This window comes from Canis lupus, chromosome 11 (genome assembly GCF_048164855.1).
Source record: "Canis lupus baileyi chromosome 11, mCanLup2.hap1, whole genome shotgun sequence".
Classification (NCBI taxonomy): domain Eukaryota; kingdom Metazoa; phylum Chordata; class Mammalia; order Carnivora; family Canidae; genus Canis; species Canis lupus.
Genome location: NC_132848.1, coordinates 14,327,801 through 14,355,181, shown reverse-complemented (window position 1 = coordinate 14,355,181; position 27,381 = coordinate 14,327,801). Strand labels below are relative to the sequence as shown.

The 27,381-nt window shown below is 44.2% G+C and overlaps 1 protein-coding gene across 4 annotated transcripts in view; it reads left to right on the top strand.

Moving 5' to 3' along the window:
- Positions 1-12,762, top strand: part of PTPRB (protein tyrosine phosphatase receptor type B) — a 113,219-nt gene extending 100,457 nt beyond the window's left edge. For 3 of the 4 annotated variants that reach the window (XM_072843269.1, XM_072843267.1, XM_072843270.1), the window contains 4 exons: positions 90-253; positions 2,042-2,177; positions 8,258-8,378; positions 10,837-12,762. In XM_072843269.1, coding sequence (XP_072699370.1) covers positions 90-253; positions 2,042-2,177; positions 8,258-8,378; positions 10,837-10,859 — 444 coding nt within the window. In that variant the 3' untranslated portion in view covers positions 10,860-12,762. The remainder of the gene's footprint in view (positions 1-89; positions 254-2,041; positions 2,178-8,257; positions 8,379-10,836) is intronic. The other variant, XM_072843268.1, reaches the window with a different exon arrangement.
- The last annotated feature ends 14,619 nt before the right edge of the window (positions 12,763-27,381 follow it).

Sequence of the window (27,381 nt, the reverse complement as noted above, 5' to 3'; positions counted from 1 at the left end):
TTCGGCTCCTGGGAGCTGCTGAGTGGCCACAGTGGTCAGACATGAAGGTCGGCCCTGGGTCCTTCCCCTTACACCCTCTGCTCTTGCAGGAGGAGCAACTCGATGCACACAGGCTCATCCGCCACTTTCACTACACGGTGTGGCCAGACCATGGGGTCCCAGAGACCACCCAGTCCCTGATCCAGTTTGTGAGGACCGTCAGGGACTACATCAGCCGGAGCCCTGGCGCCGGGCCCACTGTGGTGCACTGCAGGTACGGGGGGGCGGGGGGTGGGGGGCCAGGAACACGGGCGGGGGCCAGTCCAGCTGCGCTAACCAGCCCACCTGGGCCTGCAGGGTATCGTCATGCTCTCTCCTTTCTTTTCCCTTCCTTCGCCTTCACCCCTCCGTCACCCTCACTGTCCACTCCCCTCTCTCTCCCTCCTGCTGTTTTTGCCACTGTACAAAATGCAAAGTCCCTCCGTGACTTCCAGGCCGTCTAGGAGTGGGTCCTGTCTGCCCTCCCCGCCCCCCCCCCCCCCCGGTCCAAGTTGCCAGAAACCCCGCTCTCATGCAACAACCTGCTTCTTCTCACCTCTTGCCTTTCTTCCTCCTTGGGGCGGGGTGGGAGGGCTAATCTCTCTCCTCCACCCACATAAACGCTCAGCATCCCTCCACTCCGGGCTCCAGACCTCCCTCCAAGTCGAGTGGCACTTGGCATCTGTAGCACCCAAGTTTGCTCCTAAATTGCACTTCCCTCCTGACCTCTCTTTGCTCTAGACTGCACGGCCAGTCAGCCTACCAAGCAGTCCCTCTCTCCTCCTCTCTGGGAGCCTGGTGTTTAGCTAATTAATGTTTGCAGCCACACTTTGATAGTCGGAGCCGAATGGCACTAAGAAGAGCAGGGAATTGCTCCACCAAGAGAAATGTCAGATGCCTTCGTTTCCTGCCAATCAGCCCAGCACCCTAGGAGCCCAGCTTTTATATGTCAGTGGAACCCTGATGCTTTTAATGGGAATGCGAGGCACTCCCAGGCTTCCTGTTTCTGAAGAACGGCCGGCGTTTCTGCCCATGCCACCAGAGAACTGTTCTCCTTTATCCCATAAGGCTGAGCATCCGAAATCCCCAGGTGGTGCGGCTGCTGGGAAGCAACCCGGCCATCCCTGGTGAAGCGCAATGTGTTCTCACCCTAGGATCCAGCAGTTCTGCTTCTAGACATCAGCCCTAGAGAAAGGCCTACATGTGTGCACAAGGAGGTTCACTGCAACACAGGTTTTCAAAGACAATAACTAAAAATGATCTCATTGTCGGGGCAACTGGGTGGCTCAGTCAGTTAAGTGTCCGACTCTTGGGTTTGGCTCAGGCCATGGTCTTAGGGTCGTGAGATGGAGCCCCACATGGGCTCTGTGCTTAGCCTGGAGCCTGCTTGAGATTCTCTCTCTCCCTTTCCCTCTGCCCCTCCCCCTGCTTGCTCTCTGTCTCTCTCAAATGAGTAAATCCTAAAACACACACACACACACACACACACACACACACAACAAAACTCCTTGTCTATCAGAGAATGCCAAGAATCGCATTAGCAGGCGATGCTTGGCAGTGGCGTGGCGTATGACCTCTATAGAGAAGCTAAAAGAAGGTGGATCTGCATGTAACGCCAGGGGTAAATCTCAAAACAAGGTATTGAGTAAAAAGAAAGTTGGCGAAAGGACACATGAAACACGTCATCATTTTAGCAAACCTCGGAGACCCACAAAATGAGCAGTACGTGCTGTCAGTGGATCTGCACGTACGCAGGACGAGTGTAAAACACGGTGCGTGGACATGACACGCGCTAAGTGCAGAGCCACACCTGTCCCTGCTGGGTGGGGGACGTGGAAGGAGGAAGGAGAAAGAGATGGAAGGTGGGGTCCCTCACGGACAGGGCTCCCTGAGAGAAGCAGCGCTCCTTATTCTCCCACAGTGCGGGAGCAAAGAGGAAGACGGCGCTGGCGTCTCTGGGTGCAGGCCCGACAGGCCACTGTGGCCCCGAAGGCTCAGGCTTCTGTTGCTCTGTCTCTCCTAGTGCTGGCGTGGGTAGGACTGGGACCTTTATCGCCTTGGACCGAATCCTCCAGCAATTAGACTCCAAAGACTCCGTGGACATTTACGGCGCAGTGAACGACCTGAGGCTTCACAGGGTTCACATGGTCCAGACTGAGGTAAGAGTTACAGGCTGAAGGACACAGACCGCCCCCTCTGCCGCTCTCCCCACGATGCCCACGGCTCTAATTGGATGAGGACAAATATCCTATGACTCATTAGGAAGAGAAAAGAACTGACTATAGATGTTCTATAGGACTTGTTATCTTAAAACACATTTCACTGACCTTGAGGTACCTTGTGGAACTCTGCCAAGCTGTTTGCCCGTCTTCTTCAGGTGGGGAGAAAGCAAGATGGATTATCCTTTAAATCAATGCATTGTACATGGGGAGGCACTCTGTCTTTTTTTTTAATTAACTTTTTAAAAGAGTTTATTTAAACTCTATTTGTCAGCATAAAGTAGAACACCCAGTTCTCATCCCATCAAGTGCCCTCCTCAGTGCCCGTCACTCATCCCCCCCGCCCACCTCCCCTTCTGCAACCCTTTATTTGTTTCCCAGAGTTAGGTATGTCTTATGGTTTATCTCCCTCTCTAATTTTTCCCACTCAGTTCCCCTCCTTTCCCTTATAATCCCTTTGACTGTGTCTTACATTCCCCATATGAGTGAAACCACATGATGATGGTCCTTCTCCGATGGACTTACTTCACTCAGCACAGTGCCCTCCAGTTCCATCCGTGTCCATGTAAATGGTGGGACCATGTAAATGGTCCTTTCTAATGGCTCAGGAACAGTCCATTGTGTACACAGACCACATCTTCTTTATCCGTTCATCTGTCGAAGGACATCATCAGGCCAATCTGTCTCAAAGATCATTTTAAGATAGGCTGGCGAGTGAGCCCCAGAACTCCCATTAGTAAAGAGGAAACACACTTACGGTCTCTTCTCTCCTCCAGTCACCCACCCCCCAGCCACACACCCACCTCTGGAGACCCCAGACAAGTGCACACTGCTTACAAAGGATAAACGCTTCCATCTGTACTGTCCTTTGACATTTGCAGGGCGTTTTTAAATATGTTATTTCATTAAATTCATAAAAAGCATAGAGGTGAGGTATCATTTTTCCATTTCCAGGCTACACAACTGCGGTGCAGAGGCTAAAGGCATTTGCACAGCTATGATGTGGCCAAGCTGGGGCTTGAACCTGTTCTAAAGACAAACATTATATGGTCTCATTCATTTGGGGAGTATAAAAAATAGTGAAAGGGAATAAAGGGGAAAGAAGAAAAAATGAGTGGGAGATATCAGGGAGGGAGACAGAACATGAGAGACTCCTAACTCTGGGAAACAAACTAGGGGTGGTGGAAGGGGAGGTGGGCAGGGGGTTGGGGTGACTGAGTGTTGGGCACTGGGGGGGGCACTTAATGGGATGAGCACTGGGTGTTATTCTATATGTTGGCAAATTGAACACCAATAAAAAATAAATTTATAAAAAAAAAAAAAAGCCCTTAGCCCCACAGCCTCAGGGTGGGATCTAGCATCATTGCTTCCTGTAGGCACACCTGTCACCACCATTGTCCTGGGCTGGGAGTACTTTCATTATAACTACTACACTATACTTTTAATATTTTATTACAGAATTTTTTTAAATACATAAAACTAGGGTAAATGGTATAGTGAATTTCCGTGCACCTAAACTCCAGCTTCTATAATTATCAGTATTCCGTGCTCTTTTTCCGTGTTCTACATCCCACATACACTATTTCCCTACCCCGTGGCCTTATTGGAAAATATCAAAGCAAATCCTACTTATCAAACCATTTGATCCTTAAATGCTGTGTATGCAGAAATTTTAGAGAAAGACTCAAAGATTGTGACCAGAATATCATTATCACACCTAACATTTTTAACCATAATCCCTTAATATCATCTAACATCCAGTCAGGGCTTAAATATCCCTAATTATTTCAAATTTGCTTTCTACGCTGAGTTTCCATAGAATACAAACAAAGTCCACATGCTGCATTTGGTCGAAGTCTCTTAAATTTCTTTTAAATCTATAATAACCCTCCTTTGTTTCCCAAACTGTTTATTCATTAAAGACGCCAGTTCAATTGTTCTATATATTTTCCCACATCCCGGATTTGACCACAAATTTTAATTTGGGGAAGGGGAGATTTTCACATCATAAGTAGTCTTGAAGAATGTGTGGTGTGCGTGTGTGTGTGTTAGTCATTGTCGGAGGCCTCTGAGCTCATGTGTCACCTGCGTACATCTGCCCAGAACTCCAGGGTGCGTTGTGGCTGAGAGCAGACACGCTCACTGTAAACATCACTGGCAGGCTTCCAGGGCGGGGGGGACACAATGTGCCGTAGCTCTTCCTCCGTCTTGGATATATCTCCTTCTTTCCACTATTCCCTTCTCCTCCTAACCTCTCAGGATTCTGTGCTCTTTCCTCAGCTTGCCTTTTGAATGTTTGAGGTCCCCATGGTTCTGCCCTCAAGGTGCTACTCTCCCTTCTCTTGACCTTCATTCCTGGTGATGTCCCATGGCTTGCAGAACCACATACATGCTTGCGTTTCCCAAATCTCATTCTCCTTTTCCGACAATGAGCTAAGAACCTGCCTACCAAACAGTCCTACCTGGAAGCCTTGCATTTGTCTCAAACTCAACAAAACTCAGGACTGAACTAATTATCTGTCTCTAAACAAAGAGTAACAATGAAAGCACTCCTCCCCCTCTTGCTTCTTCCAGGTTCAGGTAATGGTGCCACCATGCCCGTGCCCTCCATGTGTTTGCCCAAACTAGGATTCTGGTGTCTCTTCCCAGGGTTCTCACATTCAGGCAGTCATGGAGTCCTGTCTATTGTATCCGACATCTTTCTCTTCCTTCTGTCTCCCACCCAACTGCCACTGTCCTCGCTCAGCTGTTTATCAGCTCTCACTGGGCCCTTCTGTGCCAACCTCCCAGTGTGTCTCCTGCCACCAGCCTCTGCCCTACCAACTTTGTCACCACTGCCACCGACATGGTGCTTTTGCTCACTGTGGCAGCTCCCTGTGTAAAAACTTTGGCAAGCTCTCCATTGCAGTAGAATGAAGTTCAGGCTCTCACTCTTGTTGTATACAGGCCTCTCATAACTAGGCCCCCAACTTATTGCTCCGGTTTCATATCATAACACCCTCCCCATTGTTTTAGGGTCTGCCAAAATTAAGGATGGTTTCCCTCCCTGGGTCAGAATCAACTTTGATTCTTTTGATTATAATGAGATAAATATTATGGTAAGAAATATTTTGCCTCTCCTTTTTTTTCTTTTTCTCCTTTTTATCAAGTGAAATCCCAGACAATATTCACATATTACCTGTCCTGTTGTAACTCCTTGCCCAGAGTGGGCTTCTTGTAGTCCCAGAAGCCCTGGCCCCAGCCCTAGTATGCCCCATTTGTCCTGGGAGTGGGTGCAGAGGGCTGTGATTCACAGCTGAGCCAGAGGAAACAAAGAAGGAAAGACATTCAGACCCCCTTATATTACTTTTCTGGGTCGATGGGAATAGTCAACTTTAATTTTATTCCACCTTCTTTGGGATACAAAGGGTCTTCACAAGTTTTAATAAATATATCAAAGGGCAAGGATTTCTAAACAAAGAGGCATTAGACAGAAGATTTTCAAATGTGTCCCTCCTTCCTTTCGCCTGCCTTAGGGGAAATTTGTGGCCTGACTCCCAGAGAGACACTTAGGTAAAGCAGTAAGTTGTTAAAGAATAAGAGTTGATAGTCACAGTCTGTTAATCTCTTCTGCTTTCTGGAAGGAGGAGACAGTGGGATATGGTAGGACCAAGATTTTTGGTGCCCATTTGGGGGATTGTCCTTGGGCTTTCCCATGGCTCATGCACCCTACATTTTGGCCATGCTAGACTACTCAGTTTCCAGAATATATATGCTCATTCATGTTATTTACATCACTTGGAATGTCCCATTCTTTGGGACAAACTTTTACCTTCCTCCTTAGATTGATACCTCTCTCCCCAAAAAGTGAACTTGACAATTTCTTCTTATATGTGAAGCTTTAGACACAATTTGATCTTATATTTATCACCTTATAGGTATTTTTTGTCCACATATCTGCCCCTCTGCTAAACTGTGAACTCAAGGACTGTGAAAAGCTCAAGGTCTAATTCTATAAATACTATTTAGTACTACAACTATTGATGAAATTGAATGCAATTGAGGCTTCACAAGTCAGCTAGACAGAGCAAAAAATTATCTTTCATGATCCAAGTTTCATAGAGTCTAATAGACTCTATTCTTCATTAAGAATGAAGTGGGAAGCACATTAAGAGTCTGAGGTTTTAGTAGTAATTATTTTCAAAAGGACATTCTATTGGGAGAAGAAGAATTTATATTTAAGGCAAGGCAAATTAATGAATATTAACTGGTTTCAAAGGCCGTAGTGGATCATTGTTGAAGAATTTATTAATAAGACATAGCGTAGATGTAATAGAATTGTTCACAGCTGAACTTTAAGGTCCCAAAGTAATTTGATATCCCAGTACAATTGAAAATATGAATCATGCTTTGGATGGAAGGAAACAGGAAATATCTATCTATAATTTGGTAGATTGTTTTCAAGATGGCAAAGAAACTTCCCATACTAACAACCATTTTTAGGATAGTACTCTCCTCAAATTTTCAAGATCAAGGTGGCATGAAAAACTTATAACACTCAGAAATGCAGAGAATAGTTAATCAATATTTATGCAGGCCTCACTCATGATTGATTTATTTCTTTGATATATCCTAATCTAATGACTATCCCAGACCTATATCATGAAGTCCCTTTGGTAGATGACCAGGCTGACTTTCAATCAGAGGCAATGCCTAGTGTCAACCCGTGAAAATAAATACTGGTCCACTTGTAAAGTTCGTTGGTGAGGAAAGATCTTACAGTCTCACTTTGTATCTCAAACCTTTAAAATACTTTAAAATAACACATGAATCACCTTAAATGTGGGATCCAGGAACGTTTTTCAACATCCATCTAATTGATAGCAACACAGAGTCTCATAACCTTTAATGGTCAAAGGATATTAGCTCTAGAAGACACCTCAGATGTTTTCTAGATGTTTCCCGAGAAGCCTCGTGATTCAGTTTAGGCCAGCTGGAGGCAGACAAAGAGCCCAGTGTCTCTTGCATGCTACTGGGCTTCCCTTCCCGCCTCCTCTTTCTCTGGATGGGCTCTGAGCAGTTGCTATGTCATTAAAGGAACCCAAGGCCAAGCACTGAGGTCACATGGACATTCTTTTCTTTATTAGACAGCTCTGTTAGTAGGAAGGAAGGCTGCCTATGTTGTCAGGTGCATCTTTATGGTCACCAAAACATTGACTCTTCTTAGTTTCTATTTCAAAAGTAGATTGTTCCCAGATAATTGACAGAGGTGAGTCTGTTCTCACTGTGTAACCTTCTGTAGTTCTTTGTCATCAGCCAACATCTTGGAGAGTCTGCCTTGTGAAGAAAACCAAGATAGATAAGATACTAACCTTACCCTCAAAGAACCGACAGTCTTTGGTTTGGTGGGGTCTATTGTATACACCTTCTTTTTCTTATTATCCTCACAAAAGAAAGGGAAAAAAACAGGGTATGCAGTGAAATTATTTCCTTATTCAATTATGCAGTGAAATTAGGATTCATCTAAGGAAACTGGTATAGTGAAAAGAACATGAATATGAACCCTAGGATCATTTGCTCAGATCCCATTTCTTGGCTATGTGAGAAGTTACTTAATTCCTCTGAGTCTTCATTCCTATGGATAGTTATATCTACTTTATGAGATTGTAAAAATAATCAAATGAGATAACTTATGTAAAATGCATAGTACAGTGTTTGGTAGTCAGTCGTCTATTTACAAATATTTGTAGAGGACCGACTATGTGCCAGACATAATTCTAGGCACTCATAGAACATACTCCCTAAATATGCATGCACATAAAAAGGAATAAATAAACACCACCTCTTCCCTCATTACTATTATTCTCTTCTTAGTGCTAATAGAAAGGACTCTGCTGTGTACTACAGACTATTAGTGAAATGATCAAGAAATTTGCTAACCGTATAGAATGTCACTACTCTTGATATTTTTGTGAGTCTCTCATCTTTCTTATGCTTGAGAATATTTGCCTTCCTCTGACACATTCTCTGCTTTCTCATAGTGTCAGTACGTATACCTACATCAGTGCGTAAGAGATGTCCTCAGAGCACGGAAGCTACGGAGTGAACAAGAAAACCCCTTGTTTCCAATCTACGAAAATGTGAATCCAGAGTATCACAGAGGTAGGAGCTTCATAACTTATAAGTTCATTTATCAAGATATGGTGTATCTAGAAACTATTAATAACCTAACCTCTTCAAAGCGCACCAGGCCTTTCTTCTTCCACCCAAAGGCCCTTAAAGAGTGGCAAAAGGGAGGAGAGGCAGAGTGGGGGCGGGGCCAGCTCCACAGCTGAGCACAGACTGCATGTGGTAGCTCTTCCTATCTGGCCTGGGATGCCCTCTCTTAAGAGTTCTGCTTAACGGTACTCTTTTCTAAGCAGTAAGGCTCTGTGCTAGGGAAGATGCTCTGAAATCACAACTGGGGATTCAGATTATAAAATCCCTTTGGAGAAGAATTTGGCCATATGTATCAAAGTCCTCACTACGTTCTTGTCACCTAAGTGCTGAAAAGACTTTATTCATGACAATTTTTATAGCTAAAATTTTAAGTGAAAAAAACCTCAAATGTTTAATGGAAGACTAAACACACCATGGTGCATTCATTTAATAGAATACAATGCAGTCATTAAAAATGGTATTTTTAATGATATTACAACATGGATATTCTTATAAATATGCTGAGTTTAAAACACACACACACACACACACACACACACACACACACGCAGGGGCGCCTGGGTGGCTCAGTCAGTTAAGTGTCTGACTCTTGGTTTTGGCTCAGGTGATGATCGTGGGGTAGGGGATCAAGCCCAGCATTGGGCTGTATGCTCAGCGCAGAGTCTGCTTGAGATTCTCTTTCCTTCTCCTTCTACTCTTCCTGATTGTTCTTTCTCTCTCTTTTAAATAAATAAATAATTTTTTTAAAAAAAAGATTCATGGGATCCCTGGGTGGCTCAGCAGTTTGGTGCCTGCCTTCAGCCAAGGGTGTGATCCTGGAGTCCCAGGATCGAGTCCCGCATCGGGCTCCCCGCAGGGAGCCTGCTTCTCCCTCTTCCTGTGTCTCTGCCTCTCTCTCTCTCTCTCTCTCTGTGTGTCCCATGAATAAATAAATAAAATCTTAAAAAAAAAAGATTCCCTCTCTCTTTCTCCCTTTGCCCCTCCCCTATCTCTCCCTCTCTTTCTCTCTCTCAAATAAATCTTTTTTTAAAAAAGATCCTCTCTCTCTAACAAAAAACAAAACAAACAAACAAAAAAAAGTAGAGCAAACAAACAACACATGGGAATAAAAGACTAGAAAGAAATAAACCACAAAAATAAAACAAAGTTCTCAAACCAGCACAATAATATATGATTTTTCTTCTGTTTTATGTACCTCATTTTCTAGAATAGTATGTCACATTTTTAAAACAAAAATTTTAGTAAAACTGTATAAACTAAGAGGCACTGCTTTGATCAGACGGTAATTACTTGACAAGTAAAGGGTCTCTATGCCTTTTCCCATTCTAAACAATCATTTAGACCTAACTTATCACAAAGGCTAACTGCAAATTCGAAGTTACATTGTATTAGTTATCTACTACTGCCTAACAAATTACCCTAAAACTTGGCAGTTTAACTCAGCATTTATTTTCTCACAGTTTCTATAGGTCAGGTATTTGGAGGAGCTTAGCCAGGTGGTGTTGGGTCACTCATGATGCTGTAGTCAAGATGTTGGCCAGGCTGCAGTCATCTGAAGGCTTGACTGGGGCCGGGAGGTCCATTTCAAGAAGGTGCACTCACATGGCTATTGGTTTAGGTCTCAATCCCTTGCATGTGGACCCGTGTCCATCTAAAAATTAGATCCTTCTCGAAACATTATTTTATCTCCATTTCTAATTGATCTTCAATTTTGTTTCGTTCTCTGCACCTTCCGTATCCAGTGACTGAGCCAGGACAGTACATAGTTAATGATCTATGAAGTAAATATATATGAGACAGCTGCCATTTAAAGGGGTCCTTTGTTAATCAATAATTCTCTTGGATTATAAATTATTGCTCCCTAATTTATATGTGTTACAAATTAAGGTTTTTGCATGTCACATCCTTTAAGAAGCTCCAGGATGGAGGGAGCTCTGGGGGATCGGGGAGATTTCTTTGTCTTGTTATGATTTGTGTGAGAGTCGTGTTTGTTTGTTTGTTTGTTTGTTTGTTTGTTTGTTTGAAGTCATCTTGGGTGCTCCTGGGAGAGCCAGCTATGGTGTGATTAGCTTCAGGTGTCTGAAAGTTAGGATTCAGGTCCTAGCTCTGGCACTAACACAGATTACCAAGCTGTGTAACCCTAAGTGAGTCCCTCTGCCTCTCTGGGCCCGTGGGTGCATCTATATAATCAGAGAGGATGGACTAGAATTACTGGTCCCTTAATTCTCGTAATCTGTGGTTCTGAATGGAATGACCTGGACCCCACAATGATGCTCTCGCCCTAAACCATATTGGACTTTAGTCATTTCCGCTAGTCTTATCCATTTGTAATCTTCATAAATGGAACAAATGACTATGACACACCCTGCTCCATCTCTAACTACAATGTCCTTCCTTTCAGACACGGGCTATTCAAGGCATTGAGAATGTATCTGAAGATCTCTCGGATAAAATGTATTCACTGCGTGATTTAAAAACAAAAACAAAACAAAAAAACAGAACAAAACAAAAATCAAAAAAAAAAAAAAAAACTTGCTTCATGCCCCACAGAGGTGTCAGCTATTTCTGTTGATACAATGTATAATTTATTAATCTGCAGAATTTTAAAGAATTTATGTAATTTAAAGGTAACAGATATTATTGTACATAGTTGTATTTTGTAGTTTCTTCTGTACATATGTATTTTTTCATAATGTTTAATATTAAGCTTTATATAATACTATTTTTCCACACTAAAGTGTTCATGGATTGTTCTACGTAAACTAATTCAGCCTGTGTAACAGGACTACCGGTAACATATGTCTGGAAGGGGTTGCAGAGGTGATCCCATGGGCCACGGTTTTGACCTGTTTTGATATCTGCTGGTCAGGATAGAGGGCAGGGCTGGAGAAAGCATGTAATACAGCTGGCTTTCCTGCATTGCTCTTCTAGGAATCTAGGGATCTGAAGATGATCCAAATGTTATTTGGACGAATGTAACAGTCAAAACCGGATTAAGCAGCACCAAAGCTGAAGTAGGTGGTTATTGCTAAGCTAGTTCATCTCTCCCCCTTCGCCTGCCAGAGGTTCAAGCCAAAGTGGTCAGTTCAGGGGCCACATAATTTACAGAGTGGTCCAGGCTGCAGGGTTGAGGATTCTGAGAGAGAACGATCCAAACAGAAGAGATGAATTCCTTGTATCGAGAAGATTGCCTCCTGTACCCTTAACTGGAAACCAAATCAACATGCAAAGTGCTGTCCGTAGTGACTGGAGATTATTTACTACATTCGTAGTGTGTGAACCACACACACCCGAACTATAAAGAGTACGTGGTTGATGATGACGCTCATCTTTGTCTCATTGCTAGTGGGCTGCATTCCTGGAAATGCCAGAATTATGTCACTCATACTTGGTTTTCCCGTTTAAAGAGGATTGTTGTAGCAGATTATATTTCTGATCAAAAACTTGATATTAACATCTTTATAGCAATGTCATATATAGTTCGTTAAAAAAAAAAATTAGTGGTGCTTAATATAGAAATTCCCAAAAGACTTTTCTAGTAAGTCACTGAGGTCAAAATAGCAGTAATCACCTGAAGATGCATTTAACATAAAAGCCAAGTTTCTCTTCACTAGTTGTGCCTATTTTGACTATAACAAATTTCAGTGGGTTAGAAAGTAGGCATTACCCTCCCCAAGGTCCAGTTCTGAGGGTGCTTCTGGGGACAATTTGAAAGGTATCATCTATAGAGAATCTTCATGGCTACTTGAGAAATGAGCTAGGATGTTTGCCTTTTTCTCACCTACAAATTTCTCCATAATAAACCCAAGAATTAGAGATGAAAGTTGTTGACCTCACAGCTTCAACTGCAGAAAGAATACATGTCAAAGTGTGTCTTTTTGCTACATACTGTAAAGTCCCAAAAGTAATATAATGGGTATAAATGACAATCATCAAATATAGCCAAAATAGTTATTTATGGTTATGTAAATTTACACACACACACACACACACACACACACACACACACACACACACACACAAACTCTCCAGGGCTACTTGCAGTTTATAAAAACAGGGGAAAACTTTACAAGAAAAAATGTGAAGAGTAATAAAAGGATTCCATGTTTTCACAGCCTCCTTATGCTCAATGCCCTTGTGGAATGGCAGTGTTAGGTCCTGCTCCTGTTTCAGGGAACTAGGTGCATCTTCTAGAAACGCAAAGGAACAATATGTATGTAAGGGTAGCGGATGTACCACCCGGAAGAAAACAGAGGTCAGAGATTTAGGAGATGTGGTGTCAATTAGGAATAACTTTCCCTGCACGAAAAAAAAGAAAAAGAAAAAGCAGGAGAAAACAGATTTTTTAAACCAATGCTGCTTGGCACAAAGCACAGTAACACATGGAAAAAGAAATCCATTTGGGGCCTTTCATTCATTCAGAAAAGTTTAACCGAGTGCCTGTAACCTGCTAGGTACCGTCCTAGAAAGGACTCATTTCTACTCAACAAAGAAAATGTATCCCAACAGTCAAGTTAGGGTTGTTGTTACTATTTCCAATTACGCTTGAAAGAGGACCTTGGGGAGCCAGCGAAAGAGGCAAGCAGACCAGGGCACAAAAAAAGGGCAGACGCTGAAGCTGCTTTAATAGCAAACCACTAGGGGATCCCTGGGTGGCGCAGCGGTTTGGCGCCTGCCTTTGGCCCAGGGCGCGATCCTGGAGACCCGGGATCGAATCCCACATCAGGCTCCCGGTGCATGGAGCCTGCTTCTCCCTCTGCCTATGTCTCTGCCTCTCTCTCTCTCTCTGTGACTATCATAAATAAATAAAAATTAAAAAAAATAAAAAATAAAAAAAAATAAAAAAAAAAATAGCAAACCACTAGATCGAGAAGAGAAAGCAATCCATTGCACCAACCAAGAATTAAAACTGTTGGGAAAAAAAAAAAAAAAAACCCTACACGTCTGTAACAGTAAATACCGTTCGCGTACCCCGGTGTATCTTGGGTGGCATCACTGTTATGGAAATGGACGCGGCAAGGAAAAACTGTATGTTCTTTCAGTCTAATCCAGGAAATATTTATTCCTACCCTCCACCTGTCTAATTTTAAATCTCCTTAGCAACAAATATTTCACTATCTTCCCTCCTGCCACCGCCAAGGACTAAATACATTATCTAGTTGATCTGTTTATTAAATTTAGGGGGGGGGGGAAGGTTTCCTTGACATTCATCTCGATTGGACATATTTTAATATAATCCCATCATGTGTTAGGTCTTGGTAAACATTCCATTTCCTGCCGTGGTGGGCATCCTGTTTGCACCTGTCCACTACACTTGAATCACCCAGCCGTCAAAGTGCTTGTGAGCTATCACATCTTAGGAGAGTCCCGTCTTGCATCTTAATAATTATTTATCCAAGTTCTTTATAATTAACACCTTTAATCTCTACTCATTAAATCGATTTCCTATTATCATTCTGCTGCTCCCTGGATAGCAGCCAGGTTTTCAGCTCTTGAATCAGAGTTTTCAAAGGCTCATCTCCCTGTCTGGGCCTGCACATATTTGTCCTGAGCAATTCACCATCTCTTAACACTTCGGAGTCCCTCTTTTTCACAACTTGTTGCCTTCTCCTCTTTTGAGCATGTTTGCTTTCCCAGTCGAATGTGATTTTATTTTCTGTTCATTTTATCTCCTTCAACTCACTGGCATTTCATAGTCTTCTCAGGCTCCACGTTATAGCAGAGGTGACCATGGTTTCGCTGTGACATACTAAAATGGTCATGGCCCACAGACATGTTGGGGACAGTTTTATTTGGAAGGGTCTTTAATTAATTTTGTTATTACCTCTTGGAGGAAAGCCCAAAATGACATGTGAAAATAATATGAAACCACCAAGCAGATGTCCAGCAATACAAAAATAGACCTCACATGCTATACTTCACACTCTGAATCTCTTGCCTTAGTGTCTCAGGATCCAGTTTCTTATATTAAATATTCTCCTTACTTTTTTGCAAGAAAATTACTGGCCATATACTGAATTCCAAATTACTTGGCTTTCTGAGTCTCTGAGATTGGAACCTAGAAGTCTAAGCTGGCCGGATCTGTGTGACAGCAAATGATAGGACCTGGCCCCAGCCCTGGGAGGCTCTAGAGTTTCAGTCCACTCACCTGAGCCACCCCAAACGTGACCTGGTATTGAAAGGCAATAGGAAATAAGCTGCTTGTTTGAGGTAGTAGTTCAAGGACTGTCCAGGTTCCATTTCACAGAGGAAATGAAAGTAATTCACCAGCCAAGACAGAGTGGCAAGAAGGAATGGCTGGTCCTCCCCCAGATGGCCGTGAGCAGCCCTCGACCCCACCTCACACCTAGGAAGAGTCAGAGTGGAAAGGCCCTAATCAGCCCAAAAGCCCTGTTACATTTCTGAATATTTTTAACCCAAGATTTCAAATCACATCAAGTATTCAAGGAAGGTTTCATATCAGAGGAAAATCTGTAAACCATGACTGCAGAAAACAAATGAAATGATACGAAGAAGGGGAAATATCTGAGAAAGGGAATCTAACCAGATGTCATCCGGAAGACAAAATGGCATCCTTTCTCTGTGTCCAGACTATTCTCAGAAGAATGTCGTATTTCTATTAGGACATATTATCCTTGGTGGGGGGGGGGGGTGCTCTCTTATTTCATCAGCCAGATGATTTAGCCAATTAAGCAACTGAATTGAGATTCATTTAGTTTTGTGAATTGACCATGTGTTTGACTACATGGACTTAGCTTGGAATCCAACCACACTACCTTAGATTCTTGTAGTGGATGATGCCTTTGAAAGTGGCCATTTTAGTTAAAATGCAGGGTAACATTTGATACAGCCATGGTAATAGCAGAAATCTGCTCTGTTCTAAAAATGTTTCTAGCAATGGAAATATTTCTGACTAAAAGAATACTCTTGACTTGTAGGGAGGCTCCCTAGGAATAAATGTATGCAACAAAAATAAGGCATTTTATTTTTTTTAAAGGTTGCCTATATAGATACATTCATGAGATAAGGAAATTGTTAGTGAATGCTCTTAAAAATAGAGGTTTATGTAATGGAGATCAAGAAATCTATTAACAGATTTACCAAAGATTATTTTTATAGCCTATATGCCAATGTACATGATCTCACATAAGTTACGAAAATAAGTTGTTGAACACTGTGAATAATGTCAGACAAATGTAATGTGCCCCTTCTAGAGTCATGTCAAAAAATGTTAGCTATGGCTGTTCTCTCTGCCTTAAGTAATGTCTTTTAGGAAAGACCGTCTTCGCCCTAAGAGCAAGCTTTGTGTTATGCGTGAGATGTTGTATTTTAATAGCTGAGCCAGTAAATAAGCATCCCAGCAGAAAGGAGCATATGCAGTTGTAGTGTTAGGAGTGTGTAGCACAGTGGGACAGTGTTCCCTCTGCAAGTCTGGGGAGAGTCTGCAGCGGCCCTTGTGAAAGTTCTTGCTCTCAGCCACACTGACTACCGGGTGCACCCGTGTTCTTGCCTGAAGGGCCCTTGAGCTCTGGTCCCCCATGTAGGACCCATCAGGCTGATAAATTCTACAAAGACAAGGATCAAGTCTTCAATCTTGTCTCTGGTGCTACCTTGTAGAAATTATTTCACGGCACACACATTCAGCATATGTTTCTTGATCAGAAACTGCTGCTGGCCCAGTACTTTGAATGTTAGGTAGCCAGAGTCCAAAACCACCATCCACTACGGTCCAAGGAGGTTCAGCTAGCTATTCCTTGAGTTACGTGCGGCTTGAGTAAACACTGTAAATAAATCCAGCAAGTGAACATATTATGTTCTATAATAGAGCACTTTTATGTTTTTAATATCATGTATTCTTTCTCTGCAAATCTGGTTATTTAAAATGGCAGTAGATGATTTTATTTTTTCATACTATTGTACCTCCCCGCAATACTGTGTTTCTAACCGGCTCTAGTTGAACAAAGAACTTCTCTAGTCTTCCTATTTAAATTATGTATTTGCTTAATATATTTTCACATTTGTAACTGTGGTCAAAAAAGCTACCTAGTACCACCTTACATACCTTCTCACTAGTACAGGAATAAAACTGCTGTTTGTTGAAGCAAAGTGTCCTGGCTTCTCTTCACCTGTTCCTCATTTGTCAATCTCTGTCGTCCTTCTCTGCTCAGAAGAAAGGTCAGATGTGACTGCTTTTAAGTGAGAAAAACCTTCCAGGCCATTATCATAAGAACATAGTTGTCTTAACCTTTATTCCTGCGAGTGCTGAGCTGGTTCCCTAGGTTATCGTGTACATTATAATAGACTCTCTAGTTGACGGTCTCCAACCCAGTTCTTGTTTTCAGTTCTTTGGTTCATTAGTAACCAAAATGCCATCTATTACCAACAGTGTCGGTGTGTTCTCAGAGGCGCTGCCCCAGCGGGATCACCGTGAGCCCTTCAGAAGCACTTCACACGTTAGCAGGCAGTGTGACATTTGGTAAAGGGCTGCTGCGCCTATTTCCAGAATTATTATTTTGCCCTTTGCCTTTTCACATTTCAGTTGAAAGATCAGTGTCCTTCACAACTTCAGTATTTCATTTTTCTACAACTTACTCACAGAAATCTCCATTTTTTTAAATGTGCAAGAACAGATTTACATATAAAACCATCACATCAGAGCAATCCTCCACTTTAAAACGGTTTCTCAATTCAAATAAGGTAACAAAACAACTTGACTTATGAGGCTGCACTTTCATTTTTTTCCAAAGTAGCTGTTTGTTTGGCACAATTTTCCTTTTTTCCGAAATAGCTGCTTGTTTGATAGAATTGACTCTTTAAAATTTTGAACTGGGACACCTGGGTGGCTCAGTAACTTAAGCACCTGCCTTCAGCTCAAGTCATCACCCCAGGGTCCTGGGATCAAGCAGTGGGGAGTCTGCTTCTCCCCCTCCCTGCTCTTGCAGTCTTGCTCTCTCTCTCTCTCCCTCTTAAATAAAATGAAATAGAATAACAAGAATTTGAAGTAGGGGCATCTGGGTGGCTCAGTCCGTTAAGCTTCTGACTCATGATTTTGGCTCAGGTCATGATCTCAGGGTCATGAGATTGGGCCCTGCATGGGGCTCAGCACCGAGTCTGCTTGAGATTCTCTCTCTTCCTCTTCCCTTACCCCTCCCCCCACTGACATCCCTGTGAGCTCTCTCTAATGAATAAATAAAATCTTAAAAAAAAAAAAAAGAATCTGACTAATCACTTAGCATTTTTGTCACGTCTTCCAAAATCACAAAATGTTAGAGCGAGGAGAGCCACCTTATGGATGGACGATGATGGAAACCAAGAGCCAAATTTAAAAGTGATTCAGCAAAATTGGATACTGCTAGAATTGAAGCTTGTCTTCCTCCTACTCTCAGGGAAGGACTCCACCCATCTGCATGTAAATATACACAAATAGGAAATCTGCTCAGGGGCAGCCCCAGTGGTGCAGCAGTTTAGCACTGCCTGCAGCCCAGGGTCTGACCCCGGAGATCCAGGATCGAGTCCCATGTCAGGCTCCCTGCATGGAGCCTGCTTCTCCCTCTGCCTTTCTCTCTCTCTCTCTCTCTCTCTCTCTCTCTGTCTCTCATGAATAAATAAATAAAATCTTTAAAAAAAAAAAAGAAAATCTGCTCAGGAACCAGTGGTTATAGCTCCATCTCCAACACTGAGACAAAATCTTCAATGGAACTTTCAGCATATTGTGTAATTATTCCTCTTATTTTTATATCTCATACATCTGAAGACATCCATTTCTCAGACAAATCTCAGACTATATTTTAGAGTCACGCCTTAGCAAAGCCATCACAATCTTAAAGCTGAAAAAGCTTTTCTTTTTGTTTTTGTTTTCTTAAAGTTATGTTCTTCTTCTTTTTTGATATTTTATTTACTTATTCAGGAGAGACACAGAAAGAGGCAGAGGGAGAAGCAGGCTCCATCCAGGAAGCCCGATGTGGGACTCGATCCCAGGTCCCCAGGATCACGCCCCGGGCCGAAGGCAGGCGCTAAACCGCTGAGCCACCCGGGCTGCCCTGAAAAAGCTTTTTGGATGGAAAAAGAGAAAACATGACTTTCCAACAGAAGACTATTATAAAACATCATTAAAGCTAATTAAATCAAACCAGCTAAAACCAGAAGAGGTTATACAGCTAGATTTTGAAAGGTTTACAAGATCGTGATGTTGGCAATAAAAGGAGCATTCATAATAGAAGAGTAATAATTAACCAGTAAAATTCAAGTTTGAGTAATAGAGAAAACCATGCAGAGGTGGTTCTACATAGGAGGTAACCTTCACCTTTTTACTAAAGGAGGTAACCAACTCCAAAGGCCATGCTCACTATCTTCCCAACCCAATATCTCCAAAGGAAAATTGTACTAATACACTAGAAAATTGTTGATCTGAGTAAAGCTTGCCTCCTTTTGAGGGGTGTTTACTACAGTGATGCAAGAACCTTTGTATAAATTATATTAAATTATTTTTCTCTTTGCTCTGAGAGCTCTTGACCCCAGGAATAAATTTGGCATCCATTTTAGTCTTTAAGAAAGAGCTAGCAAAGAAATATGGTTACTGTCTCTGCTATCCTACTGCAAGCCTTCTTGGTGGCCAAGAAGGTTCTGTGTCTTAGGGCTTGCCAAAGAACTAAGGTAAAAAACAACAATAACAAAAATCAGAAACAAAAAATGGCAATACAACTATAAAAACAAAGGACATTCACTCTGGAAAACAGTATGAAGTTTATTCAAAAAGTTGAAAATAGAGCGACCCTATGACCCAGCAATTGCACTACTGGGGATTTACCCCAAAGATATGAATGTAGTGATCCAAAGGGGCACCTGCACCCCAGTGTTTATAGCAGCGATGTCCACAATAGCCAAATAGTGGAAAGAGCCCAGATGTCCATGGACGGATGAATGGATAAAGAAGATGTGGTCTATAAAAACACAATGGAATATTACTCCGCCATCAGAAAAATGAAATCTTGCCATTTGCAATGACGTGGATGAACTAAAGGGTATTATGACAAGCAAAATAAGTCAATCAGAGAAAGCCAATTATCCTATGATCTCACTCATATGTGGAATTTAAGAAACAAAACAGAGCATGGGGAAAGAGAGGGAAAAATAGAACAAGACAAAATCAGAGAGGAAGACAAACCGTAAGAGACCCTTAATCAAAGGAAACAAACTGAGGATTGCTGAAGGGAAGGGACCAGGGATGGGGTAACTGGGTGATGGGAGGGCATGTGACGTGATAAGCACAGGGTGTTACACACAACTGATGAATCAATGACCTCTACCTCTGAAACTACTAATACGCTATATGTTAATGAATTGCATTTAAATTAAAAGCAATGAAATAAAAACAAAGGGCAGTACAAGTAGAAAAGTTCAGAAGCCAGGAAACATTCTCAAATCTAACCTCACCAAAAACTATCATTTGTAACACATATAAATTAAATCTCTAAGCCATATTTTATTCCTAAAGAACCTGCCAGTGATCCCTGGTCCAGTTGTCACCCAAGCAGATGCGCCTTCCCCCACTCTTGTCAGATGTTCAGGGAAGGAAACTGTCTTCCAGCAAATAGCACATTAGCAATAAATAAAGGCAAACAAAACAAGACAGAAGAGAAATAAAAGGAACGATCTGCTTTGGTGGAAGACTGTGGGCAGAAGGCAACAAGGGAATAAAATGAAAGGTGAGAGAATCTGAAGGAGCTTTCGAGCGTTTCAGACTTCAGACTTCCTAATTTAACCTGAGAGAAAGGCATTCCAAGTGCCACTTACCGGCCTACAGAAGGCCGCGTGCTTAATCTCTAGGATGGTCTCAAAGGCGTGACATTAAGGCAACTGTCTACTGAATGCCTTCACCCGCCACGTCCTGTAGGTCACTCCATGTTCCTGCTTTATGGATAAGGAAGTCGAGGCATCAGGAAGACCGAGATGCTGCTCAAAATTAAGCAGAACAGGAACAGTAGCCAAGCATTTCGTGCAGCAACTCTATGCTAAGCGCTCTCTCCCCCTGGATCTAATTTAACTCTCTGCACGCCCTAGCTCGTAGACGTACATTGGAAACAAGAAATCTGAAGTTTAAAGAGACAAAGTAATGTGCCCAAGACCACCCAGGGCCACAGCTCAGTTTCCAGTCTGAAAGCTTCTCACTTCAAAATGTGGACCTCTCCATCTATGCCAGGGTATGCAGGGTATGCAGGGTGTGCGGGGTATGCGGGGTATGCAGACCCACAGCGAAGGCACCACTTGAGACCTGGTGAGAAATGCAAATTCTCAGACTCACATCCGCCCCCTCTTCCCCCCAAGTCTTACTGACTCCGAGAGTCTGGCGTTGGGGCCTAGTAACGTGTGTTTGAATGGGCCCCGAGCGCTGCAGATGTGTGCTATGCCGCGTGGGGTTTGGGCAGCCTCTCTGTTTGCAGTTTCGCATCATCCAAGCTAGCTCTTGGAGAAGAAGCTCTATCACACCCTGCGTGACAAAGAGGAATAGTAACGTGTGACATTTTTGAGCGTTAACACAGGATAAGCACTTAATAGATGTTGGCCACTCTTGTTCCGTGCCAGCCAGCAATCGAGCTGCTTTATCCGCATTATCTCCATTAACCCACCAACACCAAGTAAGGGAGGGACTACAATTCCTTCCCATTCTACCCATGAAGAAACTGAGGCACAGCGAATAAGGCAGAGCTCTTGCTCGAGGTCACCGAGCTAGCCAATGCCTTGAACACGGGGGTGAACTCTGTAGCGCGTCCTCAACCACTTTCCCCTGCGCCTCGGGCTGGAGAGAGGTGCGCTCAGCTCCACCCAGGCCCCCAACTTCCCATTCCGTTTTCAGCCCCACTCGCGGGCTACAAACCACTTCCCTCCACTCGCCCTACTGACTCTTGTTAGAAGGCACACCAGTCCCGGTGCTGATGTCCCCGCCGGCAGTTTACACTAAATGCGATAGATCGCTAGCGGCCAGGACGGCCACCCTTGCTACCGCCACCCCCGCCACCACCCCCGGGCCTTGGGCTGGGCCGCTAATCGCTCCTCCGGGTGACGGGGAGTCCTTCGTGCGGAGGGACCAAGACTGTCCCGTGCAGAGCCGGCTGTCAACTCAGAGCCAGATGGAAAGACAAGTGACCACAAAGAGGAAGCCACCAAGAAGGCAGAAGAGAGGCTCCAAAAAGCAGCTGCCAACTCACAGGACCCGAAGGACCAGAGGCCGCAGCTCAGGCCCAAACGACGGGGGCCCCCAAAACTCCAGGGCTGGCACGTCCGCACCCCCAGCCTGGCCGGAGGGGGACAGAGGTCCAGGTCTCACTCCAGGGTTCAAGGCGGCGGGAAGCCGCAGGCAGGGAGCCGGGCAGCACGGGCCACCTGGATGACAGCCGAGCTCCACCACGGGGACGTGCTGACCGGGAGGTGGGCCCCCCCGGGCCCTGGGGTGTCCCCGGCCCGGTCCCCCATGGCCACCCACGCCTGCGCGCCCCCTTCGCGGGCAGGGGAGTCCACCCTGCGCTCACCCCAGCCTCAAACCCCCGGCCCCTCAGGGCGTCCTGCGCCCCCCAGGTGGCCCTGTCCCCAGCGCTGTCGCCCCGCGTCCCAGCCTCATCTGAGCCCGGCCCAGAGGTTCTCTGTGTGGGTCCATCCTTCCATGGGGCCAGGCACCCTCTCCACGCAGTTGGCGAAGCCGCCGTCCATCCGCACCTGACCTGGGACCCACGGCCTGGTGGCTGCACAGGCTAGGTGCCCGCAGTCCCCGTCCCCAGGCGACAGCCCCCATCCCCAAGCCCCCCGTCCCCAGGTCCCCATCCCCAGGTCCCCCATCCCCAAGTCCCCGTCCCCAGGTCCCCATCCCCAGGTCCCCCATCCCCAAGCCCCCATCCCCAGGTCCCCATCCCCAGGTCCCCCTTTCCCAGGCCCCCATCCCCAGGTCCCCGTCCCCAGGCGGCCGCTCCTCGCCCTGCAACCAGGGCCTGCCCCCTCATGCCCCTCAAGCTGGTGCTCGCCATCCTCCGACCCGCCGTCACAGGCGGCGGGCAGGTCACCAGCCCAGGCCACGGCTTCACAGAAGGTCACAGACGTGGCCCTTTGACTTGTCTCCAGGTTAAACACAGAGCCGCGCTTCACTACTTCCAATCTGGGCCCATTGTTGGATGGGTCCACCTATCACACTTTGTAAAGAAATGTTTAAAAGAAATTTTTTCATTATTTTGGGAGTTAAACGATTTTCACAAACCTCTTTGGACTTTTTTTTTTTAATTTCAAGCTCATTTTTTACTATACCAGAAGCCTTGGTAAATGGCCCTGACCCTCCCCTGACCTCTGAGACTACCGCGGACCCCCCAACCTGTCTTGCCGCATCACTTCAGGACCTGTGGAGAGGTCTTACCGCCCGTTGCACCTTATGTGGAGATTAGTTGCTCTGTTTTCCCTATTAGACTGTGAGCTACCTGAGATCAGATTTTCCTAGGCACCCAGCAAACACATTTGAGACAAATTCCAGATATTATAATAATAATAACACAGAGATACCTATGGATATCCACATTTCAACAAAGTGCCCCGCACCATTCATTGGATTCTAACCGGCTTTAATGAACTCAATCTTCCCAGAAATCCTATGAGATGAAAGACTGAGACCCAAGAGTCACAGTCAAGAAATAGCAGAGCCAGGGTTGAAGCCCAGACAATCCAGCTTCGGAGCCAGCGCACCCAACCCCTCCACACTCAACCCCTCCGCCAGGGGTTCCCAAACTCCGGTGTGCATCAGAATGGGCTTATTACTGAAACACAGATTGCTGGGTCCCATCCACCGAGTTTTTATTTTTTATTATTTTTTTTTCCCACCAAGTTTTTAAATCAGGAGGTTTATGTACCACGCTGCGGAGCTATGAAAAATATTGAACCCAAATGTTTCAGTAATTTCATTAAATTCTTCAATGATGATTTACCCTGATGAAATAGATAAACCATATTTCAGAAAATAAGTTTGCACCTTTTTAAAAAGGAATTGGCTCTACAGAGGCTTTTGTAAAGACTAAGTTCTAGTAAGTAATTGGCCGTCTCTTGGCAAGAGCACAGAATTTTGAGACGCTAGGCCTGAGTAAACCCTCCCTATGACAAGCTCTGTATTTGCACCGACTTCACAGCGAGGAAATGGGTGCAGGAAAATAACCTGCTCAAGTTGCTAAGCCAGCAAGGGCCGCTCTGGAATGGTGCCCCCAAGAAGAGGCTGAGCTCAGGGCAAAATATTCCCTGATCGACTCTCTAATCAACAGTTCAACACCCTAGTTCTTTCTAGCTAGGGTTCTAGTTCTTTCTAGTTCTAGTTGTTTCTAGTTCTTTCTAGCCTTTTTGATTCCTCTCAGTAAAAGTAAAAAACCCTTCTCTGCCTGACCTCGGAGACGCTTGCAGACCTCGTGGATGTAGCACTCTCCCTTCCGAAGCTCCCCTTATCCCATTACACTCATTCTTCCCTTACCCCCACCCCCACAGCCACTTGCAATCATTCTTTGCAATAAAGTCTCTCCTCACCTAAATCTGGATTTATTTTGTATCTGACACCATTTTGGATTTTCCTAGAAATACAAGTGACTTCTCACCTACCTGGGATCCAACATAGATGCTTGGGCAAGATCTCCAAACAGCATCTTCAAACAGGAAATGATCCCCCTGAATTATAATAATTAACAGGAGCTTTGAAGTGCTTACTCCTACCACTTCTCACTTCCTGGGATGTGACTGCATCACGGTCTATAAAGAAAATCTGGGCTAAGTTTTCCCAAGAATGTTCCAGATCCCCACATAGCAAGCTCCTCTGGGGGTGGGGTAGTAGACACGCTGGTTTAAGGAAGTGAGCTCTCGTTAATCTCTGGAAAGTGATGCAGTTTTCTGGAGTTGATTATGCAAGAAGCCTATCCTCTCTGGGTTAAGAGGGTATTTTATTTTATTTTATTTTTTAAAAGACTATTTATTCATGAGAGACACACAGAGAGAGGCAGAGACACAGGCAGAGGGAGAAGCAGGCCCCCTCTGGGGAGCCCGACGTGGGATTTGATCCCAGGACCCCGGGATCACGTCCTGGGCCGGAGGCAGACACTCACCGCTGAGCCCCCCAGGTGTCCTAAGAGGGCATTTTAAAGCTTATGTTTTCTCAGCAGTTTGGGGCTGCTCGAATCTGCGCAGCAACATCCTTGTCCTCACTAAGTAGTTGACAAATATTGGGAAACTCACCATCCCATTCCACATTCAGGCATCTCTGGTAGAAAGCATTTCCTCTTCCTGATATAAATATGCTCTGTCTAGACCTTCTGTCATTGGTTCATTCGTACTACGCCCCATGCTCTGGTCTGTATCCTGCGTTGAATGGTGTGACCCTCAAAAATTCGTATGTTGGAATCCTAGCTTCCAGCAGCTCAGAACGTGATCTTACTTGAGAACTGGGTTGCTGCAGATGTGGTTGGTTAAGATGTGGTCATTCTGGTGCACCAGGACTACTGTCCTTATAAAAAGGGGTGTTTCAGGCAGGGGCGCCCGGTGAGAGAACACCGCAGGAAAACAAAGGCAGAGACCAGGGTGACGCTTCGACAGGCCAAGGAACATCAAAGATTGCTAGCAAACCACTAAAAACCAGGGAATAGACTCTTCCTCGCAGTTCTCAAAAGGGACCACCCTGCCAACACCTTGATCTCAGACTTCTAGCCTCCAAGACTGTGCAACAATAAATTCGTTGCGTGAGCCACCCAGTCTGTGGTACTTTGTTATGGCAGCCTAGCAAACTAATACAGATTGTTATTATGGTAATAATAATGATGATAGATGCTAATATTTATTAAGTCCTTACTCTCCCAAGGACTCTTCCTCGGTGCAATGCTATGAGGTAGGTACTTTTTAAAATCCTCATATGGTAGGCGGAATAACAGGTCCCGAAAATTGTCCACATCCTCACCCCTGGAGCCTATGGATATAAATATGATAGATTGCATGGCAAAGGAGAATCAAGTTTGCAGATGGAATTAAGGCTAATCCACTAACTTGAGAATGGAGAGATTATCTTGGATTATATGAGTGGGCCCAGTGTGATTCTAAGAGCTCTTATAAATTGAATAGGGAAGAGAAAAGAAAACCAAGGGGAGAGCAGTATGAGAAGGACTTGGCCAACATTTCTGCTTTTGAAGATGGAAGAAAAGGGCCATGAACCTGGAATGCGGGTGGCCTGGAGAGGGTAGAAAAAGAGGAAATGTTTTCTTCCCAAGAGGCTCCAGAAAGAAAACAGCCCTGTTGACATCTTGATTATGCCCCAGTGAGACCCATTTTGGAGTCTGACCTCCGATTGCAAGACAATAAGTTTAGATCGGGTCAAGCCACCATATTCCTACACTTTGTTACAAGAACAAGGAATAGCCCCCCATTCTACAGATAAGGGATCCAAGGTCTAGAGAGTTTGTGTAATTTTCCCAAGGCCATTCAAGTAGTACGTGATGAAGCCAAATTGGAACTCAAGTCCCTTACTAACCCAGAGCCTCTATTTCTACTTATCATGATAATCTATAAAACAAGTTCTAGTCCCTCTTCTGCAGGACAGCTTTTCACATAGTTGTAAGGAGGTATCATGTCCTCCTTTAGTTTTCCCTAGAAAAAGCATAGTTTCATTAGCCAATTCTCAGACGACAATTTCAAGTCCCATAACCAGCCTGGAAAATATGGCAGCCAAGTCCAACACAGTGCTAGTAAGACTCCAACACCACCTTTATGCATTTCAATTCACCTTTGCCAAAATGGGATTTATAAGGCATAAAATTTAGGCAATACTTTCTGAGGGTTTTTTTTTTAAATGAAGTGATAGTTTTCTTATATTGACAAATTGGCTGTGAACTTAATGTTCTACAAAAATGAGTCATTTGAATTGGAACATTGATTTCTTTGAGCAGCCGGGTCCACGTTAGTCTGAGAAAAGTGCCATTGCTCCGTCCCCGCACAGATCATCTCCATAAAGTCCCTACACTTGGCCGTAGTAGTAATAGCTCAGGCTTCCTTCTTGCTTTCCCACCTCAGCTCTCAGATCCTAAAGGTGATCCTGCCTCTCTGGAAGAGTGTCCAGGGAGAGAGATACCTGGCCAGCCTTGCCTCACTTCCCCACTTGGAGAGGTCGACTGTTGTCTGAAACTGAGATTTAATGAGATCACATGCTTTGTATTGGAGACAAGGTCTTCATAAGAAAAGTCCTGGGGGATTATACCTTCAGGTGTGAAATAACCACATGACCTATAAGAACCACAAATACAGCATCATTAGGAAAGCAGAAATGAAGCACACACTCCGCTCTCGCAGTGTTTGGTACCAGTCCATGAGGGCCCAATGTTGACTTTTCCGAGCCATTATTATAAAATAAATTATATACACTTACAACTTCACTATTTATATTTTTAAAAAGGTACTAAATACTCAAAACTCATCACTTCCTAATTATTTCAGCACACTGGACTATTATCTGTGCTCTTGGGGTTATTTTTTTTGGGGGGGTGGTTATTTTTGTCTACTATGTCTGTATGACCATGTACCATCTAATGGTGCGCCACCGCATGTCTCTTCCCAACTCTGAGTTCAGTGATGCCACATTGATAGCATGCCACGAGCCAAGTGAGTACAATTACACCACAGAAATCAGCAAACGCTATGAATGAGGGCAGCCCTCTCGCCCCTGGCTGGGTGTCAAACATTTACCAGCACACCCCTTCCCATCAGCGAACCTTCCCACCTCGCGTCCCTAAGACCCACACAAACACTACGCCCTGCTCCCCGCGTCCAGGAGTGAAGTCATCAGCCTCATCATTTCATCCAAGAACTATAAAGGGCAAAGTAAACATCTCTGGAGGGTTTTTTTTTTTTTAGTTTTAAACATTTTTTTCCTGCCTTGGAAGATTTTATTCACACATTTATA